This window comes from Raphanus sativus, chromosome 6 (assembly GCF_000801105.2).
Source record: "Raphanus sativus cultivar WK10039 chromosome 6, ASM80110v3, whole genome shotgun sequence".
NCBI classification, from domain to species: Eukaryota; Viridiplantae; Streptophyta; class Magnoliopsida; order Brassicales; family Brassicaceae; genus Raphanus; species Raphanus sativus.
Window position 1 is genome coordinate 51,091,817 of NC_079516.1, and position 8,697 is coordinate 51,100,513.

Below are 8,697 nucleotides of genomic sequence, written 5' to 3' on the forward strand. Positions count from 1 at the left end.
TAATGATTGATACTAAAAAGGATTGATTTTTCGTTCTCACTTAACAGGTAAATCACCAGACCTTGAATCCACGGGGTCTGGCACAACCACAAAGCGATCAAGCGTCTCATCAGGAAGCCGTTCTCGCACCCGACGAGACTTCCTCGCCAGGTTCACCGACACCGAGCGTTTCACCAACAGCCTCCAAGACTGGTTCGCTTCCTTGTTGCCACTAGACAACAAGGACGGACCGGTGTTCGAGTCTCCTTTCGAGCTCGTCGAGCTCCAGAAGTTCGACTACGCCTTGGAAGGCGTCTCTTTCCAGCAGCTGACTCGGATGCCTAACGCTGTCTACGCTTCCACCTCCGCTTCTGTAGAAGCGAACGCTTATCTAGCGGTGGAGGATTTCTTACACGGGACGGTTAAGAGCTTGTGGGAGGCGTTTTGGAGCCAGGAGGAGGAGGAGCCTGTTCCTTTCTCTGTAGGTTGTTTGTACAATCAGAATCTAAGGTTTTACCACGCGGAGCAAGCGTTAGCTCTCGGGAAGCTCGAGGATCTTTCCGCGACTGGGGTTCTGCTTAAAAATCCACGTCATCCGCACGGGAAGTGGGATCACATTCTCGAGCTCGCTCTTCTAACCCCTGACATTGAGAGTAGTGATCATCATCATCATCCAACGCCTTCGTTGCCTGTCTTAGGTGAAGCTCTTTTCTACGCTTTACGCATACTCATAGCGAGAAGCGTGAGCCGTTTGGATTTCTCTCAAAGCTCAAACTGTGTCTTCGTTCTTCTCGTCGATACACAACACGGAGGCGTTGTGAGAGTGGAAGGGGATGTTAGTAAACTAGATTTCGACGTGAGCAGTGTTTACGACTGCGCTGCTGAGTGGGTTCAGAAGCACGCCAAGATCTCGGTGTCGCCGGTCGACAGGGTATGGAACAAGCTGGGGAATGCAAACTGGGGAGACATCGGTGCTTTGCAGTTGGTTTTCGCCACTTACCATAGTATAATGCAGTACTTTGGACCGCCTAGGCACTCCATTGAAGACTTAGCCGCTGACCATACCTCTCGCCTTCACTCGAGAAGACAGGAGAGGCAGTTAGGAGGGGATGATGCTAGTGTTAACGAAAACAACGGTATGTTTAGGTTCCAGCAAAGAACCATGTCTCCTGAAATTGTAGAAGTTCAAGAAGAAGAAGAATCCAAAATTGAGCGTGAAGGAGACTCTATGAGACTTGAAGTTGGATCGGTTCTGTGGTTGGAGGATACAAACTATCAAAAGGGGTATCAGATTAACCGAGTGTTGGCTAATGCAACTTTTATCGCTTCGCCGGTGGATGAAGCAGGAGGAGAGTCTGTGTTTCTGTACGTTGGTTCTCCTCCTTCCCAGCTTGAGCCACCTTGGGAAGACATGAACCTGTGGTATCAAGTACAAAGACAGACTAAAATATTAAGTGTCATGAAACAGAGAGGGCTTTCTAGCAAGTACTTGCCGGAGCTTCATGGGTCTGGTAGGATCATTCATCCAGGACAGTGTCAGAAACCAAGCTCAGGAGGGAGATGTGATCATCCTTGGTGTGGAACTCCCATTCTTGTCACCACTCCCGTCGGCGAGACGGTGGCTGATCTGGTGAATGAAGGAAGGTTTGGACCAGAAGAAGCTATCAGATGTTGCCATGATTGCTTATCTGCACTCTCTTCCTCCTCTTCAGGTGGGATTCGCCACGGTGATATCCGACCGGAGAATGTGGTTTACGTCACTTCTGGTGTGAGACATCCTTACTTTGTGCTGATTGGTTGGGGTCACGCTGTGCTGGAGGACAGAGATCGACCGGCGATGAATCTTCACTTCTCATCTACTTATGCACTCCAGGAAGGGAAACTCTGTGGTGCATCAGATGCAGAGAGCTTGATTTACATGCTTTACTTCTGTTGTGGGGACTTATTGCCTGATTTGGATTCAGTTGAAGGAGCTCTTCAATGGAGAGAGACCTCTTGGTCTAAAAGATTGATACAGCAGAAGCTTGGTGATGTCTCCACCATTTTAAAAGCCTTTTCTGACTACGTTGACAGTTTATGTGGGACGCCGTATCCTTTGGATTATGATATTTGGTTGAGAAGATTGAAGAGGAACCTCTCAGAAGATCATGGGAAAGAAGTTGAAACTTCAGGCTAAGCAAGCTCTCTCATCAATCTAGTAATTGGGAGGTCCTTATATTAAACATTCTTTCAGGTGCTCTCTCTCTGCTGCTTTAACCTGACCGAGACTGGAAAGCTTCACGAGATGAGACGGTTTTGCACAAGTCTGAGACCTTGTTCTGTTCTTGTACAGGATCTTTGGAATGGATTAGATTATGTGTTTGCCCTCCGTTGTTAATGTTTTGTTCCTTCTCTTCTGTATTATTATTATTATTATCATCTTGAGAATTGAATTCTCTATTATTTTTCATTGTAATGAGTCTTGTTTTTCTCTATTGGTTCGTAAATGGTTTGATGAGCCCTGCAATAGTGTGTAGTTGATCCTTCTCCTATCCTCGTTGAAGACAAGAGTTGTATGGCTTTAGGAGTAAGAAAGTTTACACAAAGTAATCAAGGATTTTAAATTTTTACAGGCGCAAAGATTCAACAAGAGATCTCTCTGTCTTTTATCTCGATCTCACATCAAACATTGTGGTGGTGGTGGTGGTCTCTACGGTTCCATCACTTAAACCTTTCTTCTTAACAGTTTCTTCAACTTTGTTGTTCTTGTTGTTGATGTCATACTCAAGTGTCTGGAGAAGCAAACCGCCTTTGTTAGTTTTCCAGTCTCCTCCAATGTCCATATCCATATCATGTTTATCTCCTCCTCCTCCCCTTGGTCCAAAAGCTCTGTCTAGCTCAGATGCAATGGAACCAACCTCCACATCAGGTTCCTCTGGAGCCCAGTCTCTGAAGTTGATCACTGGAGGTGGGATCCTAGCAAAGAACAACTCATATAGGTTCTTGAACAGACCTTTTCCATAAGGGTTCTCTTTCTTGTCATATCGGTACCGGAAATTCTCATAAGTTGTCTGCAAAAAAAAAAAAAAAATTCTCATCACTACATAGCAGCAGCAATGATCAGACAAGAGAGGTTTTATAAGAATCTTGCCTGATTGGTGCAGATGAGATAGAGGTGAAAAACAGTGAGTCCACCAACAAACCACACAACGACAAAGCAGTAGACGATGAGAACAATAAATATTGCATCATCCGTTATGACCATTAACAACATCTTGCCGTTTGCCTCAAGTATGCTGACCCATGAGAAGACAAAGACGTACAAGCAGAGGAGCGTTGAAGTTGATATGAAACATATGAAGTACGGATAGTTTCTCTGCAAAAAAGACAAACCGTTTATATAAACACAGAGTCTCACATCTTTTTTTGAATAAAGAACATTTTTTAGACTTACTAAAGCGATGCATTGGCCAACCCAAGGACAGTGATGATCAAATCTTTGGACACAGTTATTGCAGATGGAGCAGTGAGAGGCGCGAGGAGGACGGTAGAGCAAACAAGTATCACAGAACTTAACTTTGACAGTGTACCCATTCACTAATATGTCCTTGGTTCGAGGTAACTTTGTGTTACCGAGCTTGTTGTTTACCCACTCTGAGGAGTGAGTGATCTTATCAAGGCCTTCTCCGTCAGGTGAGTCTTTGTTCCTCGGGATGATGCCGGGGTCTCTCGATGATGTTAAGAAGAGAAATGTGAAATCCTGCAAAGGGAGGAAAGTAAAGAGATGCAGAAGGAAACATAGCTTGCGATGCAAGCAAAAAACAGTTAGGGTTATTACCAAGACAGTGAGCAAAAGGGAACCCATCAAGACAAGGGAGTGGAAGAAAGGATAGCGCTTTCCGATCATGAAAGCCATACGAATGGAGAAAGTGATTGCAGGAGCTCCAATCATAGCTGTGGTCAGAAGAAGTGAAGATGCATCTGGACCAAACACTAGTCTCCCTCCGCAGTAAAATTTCTAAGACATGAAACAAGAAACATGACAAAGTCAAGCTGCTATCTAGACATTCACGTAGAGAAACACTAAACAGTACTTTATGTCAAGCTAGGTAGAACTCTTGCCTATGCTATAGAGCTAAAGACCAAACCATATCCAGGGCTTGTTCTACATATTTATAAAACAATTTTTTTTCATATAAACATTTATCTATAACCTCTAAAATCTCAGGTCATGACCATATCAAATGTCTTAAACCTCATATTACTACACATTTAGTGAACCAGGATTTTGTATTTAGATCGATCCCAAGCATTAAGTAAAGAGAGAAAAATTAAAAATGAACCCTAATTCATCAATACAGAGCATGAACCGTGGCTTGCAAGAAACAGGAGAAAATTTTCATTAGCGTGAAAGGGAAAGGCAAACCTACATTGTTGCCAGGCCAGAGTTGGTAGATCCTCTTGGGTTTAGAATCTTTAGAATACATGTTGTTGTCGTCGTCAGAAGGAGCATTATGGACATGACTGCTCTTCTTCCTCCCCATCTTCTTCTTCCTCAAGCCTCAGACTCAAAACATAAACACCATTGTCTTCAATCCTTGTCAGTTGTTCTCGCGGCCAGCGAACGAAACCACCGGAGATTTCAAGTCGCTGCCGCCGGTTGTTTGGCTCCTCTCCTCCTCCTCTTCACCAACTCTCTTCTCTCTCTCCCTCTCCTTTCTTTCTAATTAAGGTTTTGTTCAAGAATATGGTTTTTTCTCTCTCTTTCTTCCTTCTAAAGCTTTCTCCTCAGCCATTGAAAGTCCTGTCAACAACAGCATCCATTCTCTGGAACATCCTTAACATAGATTTTCTTGATAGCTACGTCACCTCTAATATCTCGCCACCTTACAAAACCCTAACTAGATTCTTCCCCTTCTCCCGCACGCGCCATTTTCTGTTTCTAACAGTTTTTTTTTTGTACTTTGTCATGACTTTTTTTTTCAGTGAGAATCTTTGTTTGTATTTATATATTCATTCTCTATATAAATGAATCTTAAAAAACTGTCATAATAAGATTACAAGACTTAAAACTTTGTCATGCTTTTTGACTATGTTTGTCTTTTTTTTTGTAACACAACTTGACTATGTTCGTCTTGTCTAAGCCGATTTGTGATAAATTTTGAGATGCTTGGACTCAAGCAGTCATGTCCTAAGAGATGAATTTGAAACCATGAACATCTAATATTATTAAAACTCAGAACCAGCAAGTAGTTGTTTCTCAGCACAAAATTTTGAATGTGTAAAAAGAAAGAAGAATATTAAATAGAATGAGATGAATCTTGATTGGTCAGATCAGAATCCAAAACTGTATCTCTATTCAAGGCATCCATCCATGTTTTGGGAGTAGCCAAAGCCTTAGACAACTTCTGTTGTCTCATACTTCTTGTCAGAATCTGTGTCTTTGCGACATCGGAAGTGGAAGAACTGAAGCAAAATCTGAGACAAAATAGTTAAAGGAAGTTAGAACTCAGTGGCAAAGAAACGAATCAAAGAATATGAAAGTGATCAGAGACTGAGAGATTGTGTACAAGAAAATCGAGAATAACACATCCTCCTGCATCAACAAGCCATGGTAGATTCGGTGCAATCTTTGACCATTCGACGCTGGCCACAAGGATGCTGCAACACAAAAACAAGAACCCTCAAAAAAAAAGCCGCTATATAGATTCTGTTAAAGACTCAGAAACAAGTATCAATCTTTTACCTTCCTACGTAAGTCATATTGCCAACTAATGCAAAGAAGAACATGAATGGATTCAATCCTTCCACATGTCCTCTCCTCATGTTGAGACATATTTGGGGAAGCCTTCCACCCATGTAAATGAATGCCATTGCCCAACCCATCCACATTCCAACTTTACTGTTTTCTCCACCGTTATGTTCTCCTAAGTTGCTGCCACTTGTGACCTGCAAAAGCTTTCTTGCTGCTCGAACGACAAATACTCGATCAGTCTCTCCCAGAGACATAGTTCTTGGTTCACTAAGCAAACTAGAGAGGTTGAACGTTCCAAGAAACATGAACACCGAGACCTAATAATGTACAAAAAGAAGAAGTTCAAATAATGAAAACAACTTAGAATTGAGAAGAAACCAGAACCAATGCATTGTGAACAAAGAGCTCTAACCACGCATAGCAATGATTTGGTGGAAGGAGGCATTGAAGAAGGAGGTGTGCTATCCTCAGGAAGCAAAGGCTCCTCGAGAGTTGGTTCGCTTTGACCACGAGCCATTCTCTGAGCTAGGACAGATCCAGCTGGTGGTGTATGACTACTCGACAAAGATCTTGCCGACCTGAACATAATAATCAACAAACGCAAATATCAAAACGATTTTCTTCACAAATGCTAAAGAATCTAAAAAGGCAGAGAGAGAGAGAGAGAGAGAGAGAGAGAGAGAGAGAGAGAGAGAGAGAGAGAGCATTACGTGTAGAATAGTTCTCTACCGGTGAAACTAGTCCGATGACTCCCAGGAATCATAGTGATGGGTGTAGTTTGACCGCCGCAAGGGGTAGCATCAGAGCAGCTATTCCTCCATCTACTCGGAATCTTCGCGTCACTGCATATGTTTGATAACCGTTCTGCTTCAACCTATACCAAACAATACATAACTCAAGAGCTGTATTAGTATCTAAACAAGAAAGAATCTTAAAATCAAAAAGTAGTATAATACCAACTGGTTTCTTGTGTTTTTCAACCGGGGGTAGATATGGCCGTAGTAAATAGATTGAACAAAGAGAACTGATGTAGTCACTGTATACAACTGCAAAACATATGAAACTAATCAATCAAACAAACAAACAAACAAACATTGTAATGTAATAACACCAAGAGCTGCTTCAGGTATTTAATAATTTTACCAATGCCATGTAGAACTGTGTTGGAAGCTGCAAAACAGGATTTGGAAAACTCAGAGTTAGCTAAGCTACTCTCTCAAAGTAAAACAACAAGATCCAGGTGTTCTGAAGATTTCACTTACAGTAGCTGGTTCCATCAGGCAGCCAAGAAGATTGAAGACATCTCTGCACAGCAAAACCAATCCAAATATTTGTCAAATTAAATCATTTAGAGAGGAGAAAATGTAAAAACAAAAAACAAAAGAAACAAGACTTGTTTACCCAATGATCCAGGTAGTTAAGAAGGCAAGAGAGAGACCTTCAGTGGATTTCTCAAAGTAGTTGGTCATAATCTGTGGTATCTCAGCTACTCCCCAGCTGATAACACTGATGACACCAAGAGACAATGACAATCCATGTCTAACACTGCTGTGGAGAAACATCATATCTTTTCACAACAGCCTGCAAAAAGACACAACAGTTTTGAAAGGTTGTGTCTTTTTTTTTTAATTATGACAAGAGTTAGAAGATGAATATGAACAGAGTTAGAGATTTTGTGTCAATAAATTTAATTTTCATACAGAAAGAAAGACCCCACCAAAAAAACTGAATATTCTTCCCTAAACCACACCCAAATCATCAGAGGATTCAGATTCAATCAAAAAGTAAATGTCTTTTTGGCTTCAAAGAAACGTCACACATTCACATATATACACCATTTGTTTCTAATACTAAAAAGAGAAATCGATTCATTGTTATATAAAGTCGTTACCTTTTTTCCTGAAGAGACGATGGGTTGTTTCTCTGTGTATTGGAAGATTTATTTATCCGTGAGATTTTTATTGAAAGGAGAGGTCTTTAAGCGTTTAAAGGGAGCGTTGCTGGTTCTTTTGTCTTCTTTGTTCTATGGCGATATCATCGTCTTTCTTCTGGAAACCCACAAATCCACCACCCTTTTTAAAGTTTTATTATTTTCTTCTTAAATTTTAAGAAAATATAAATATAATTGATTGTGTTATTTTATTTTAATTTTATTCGCATTATTATAGCCGTCTGAATGATTTAGTCTGCGTTGTATTTAGAAAATTATGGTTACTTTTAGAGTGGGTTGGCCGTAAAGTGAAAGACAACAAAAACAGAATCATTATTGAAAATAATTCGGGGAAAATAGCATAATTACCTTAAATGAGTATATTCCATCTATTATATTGTAGTGGTGTTTTGACCATGACAAACTCTTTTTCACAAAAGTAGTATTACTTGTGACATTTTTTTTTATTTCCTATATGTCATTGTTACATTTTTGCGTTTTATTGGTAGGCATTTCGCTTGCCTCTCCATCGAACTCAGGATACCTAGTGCAGTAGTGCCTATTATATGTTCTAGAAAGTAATCGCCAGAAAGGTAAAAAAAGAATGTAATCGCTAGAAACTTGTCTTTGGGGTCTCGCTTCCAGCACGAGAAGCCAAAACATACGTTAGACGTTCTATCTTGAAAATTGTGTTCATCTTTATTCAATAAATCTTTGAAAAACAAAAACAAAAAAATCCATTTGATGATGGCGCCAAGAGCAGCAGCACTTTAAGATGTTTATAACTACATAATACAGTTTAGAAAATTATGCACAAAATTAAACAAACTAATCATTGAAAAAGCGGAGAGAAATCAAGCGTTCTCTAAAACCATTCGATCAGTTTGTTAATCCATACATCAAAATAAAAATAATTTTAGTTATTAAAAACATCTGCAACCACGGAATATCTTAAATGGATTAATAATAAAAAGTAACACTTTTTAATATATTTTAGGGTTTTATTTAAATTTCAACTTCTAATTAAAGTTGATCAGTTAGAATGTCTCTAAAG

The 8,697-nt window shown here is 40.3% G+C and overlaps 3 protein-coding genes across 4 annotated transcripts in view; 1 reads left to right on the top strand and 2 right to left on the bottom strand.

Moving 5' to 3' along the window:
• Positions 1 to 2,434, top strand: part of LOC108813702 (uncharacterized) — a 2,685-nt gene extending 251 nt beyond the window's left edge. The window contains exon 2 of the mRNA XM_056987448.1: positions 21 to 2,434. Coding sequence (XP_056843428.1) covers positions 21 to 2,155 — 2,135 coding nt within the window. The 3' untranslated portion in view covers positions 2,156 to 2,434. The remainder of the gene's footprint in view (positions 1 to 20) is intronic.
• An 82-nt stretch (positions 2,435 to 2,516) lies between these two features.
• On the bottom strand, positions 2,517 to 4,762 carry LOC108813703 (probable protein S-acyltransferase 2). The gene is made up of 5 exons (XM_018586335.2): positions 4,389 to 4,762; positions 3,797 to 3,976; positions 3,413 to 3,718; positions 3,110 to 3,334; positions 2,517 to 3,029 (listed from the first exon to the last, which is right to left on the bottom strand). The coding sequence occupies exons 1-5, from the start codon at positions 4,500 to 4,502 to the stop codon at positions 2,625 to 2,627; spliced, it is 1,230 nt and encodes a 409-aa protein (XP_018441837.2). The 5' UTR covers positions 4,503 to 4,762; the 3' UTR covers positions 2,517 to 2,624.
• A 399-nt stretch (positions 4,763 to 5,161) lies between these two features.
• LOC108806624 (uncharacterized) lies at positions 5,162 to 7,783 on the bottom strand. Of its 2 annotated transcripts, none has more exons than XM_018578784.2 (10): positions 7,605 to 7,783; positions 7,115 to 7,294; positions 6,976 to 7,018; positions 6,857 to 6,883; positions 6,670 to 6,759; positions 6,424 to 6,587; positions 6,126 to 6,291; positions 5,705 to 6,030; positions 5,529 to 5,619; positions 5,162 to 5,436 (listed from the first exon to the last, which is right to left on the bottom strand). In XM_018578784.2, the coding sequence occupies exons 2-10, from the start codon at positions 7,276 to 7,278 to the stop codon at positions 5,356 to 5,358; spliced, it is 1,152 nt and encodes a 383-aa protein (XP_018434286.1). In that variant the 5' UTR covers positions 7,279 to 7,294; positions 7,605 to 7,783; the 3' UTR covers positions 5,162 to 5,355. The 2 variants fall into 2 exon arrangements, with proteins under 2 accessions (XP_018434286.1, XP_018434285.1); XM_018578783.2 differs by having other exon boundaries at positions 7,115 to 7,329.
• Positions 7,784 to 8,697: the final 914 nt, after the last annotated feature.

Bases quoted from the DNA above. Each gene is read 5' to 3' on its own strand.
- LOC108813703 (XM_018586335.2), bottom strand. From the start codon at position 4,502: ATGGGGAGGAAGAAGAGCAGTCATGTCCATAATGCTCCTTCTGACGAC. The intron at 3,977-4,388 runs GTAGGTTTGCCT...TTCATGTCTTAG, and splicing joins AACTCTGGCCTGGCAACAAT to AAATTTTACTGCGGAGGGAG. The intron at 3,335-3,412 runs GTAAGTCTAAAA...TCTTTTTTGCAG, and splicing joins TTGGCCAATGCATCGCTTTA to AGAAACTATCCGTACTTCAT.
- LOC108806624 (XM_018578784.2), bottom strand. From the start codon at position 7,278: ATGATGTTTCTCCACAGCAGTGTTAGACATGGATTGTCATTGTCTCTT. The intron at 6,884-6,975 runs GTAAGTGAAATC...CCTGTTTTGCAG, and splicing joins GCCTGATGGAACCAGCTACT to CTTCCAACACAGTTCTACAT. The intron at 6,588-6,669 runs GTATTATACTAC...TGTTTGGTATAG, and splicing joins AAAACACAAGAAACCAGTTG to GTTGAAGCAGAACGGTTATC.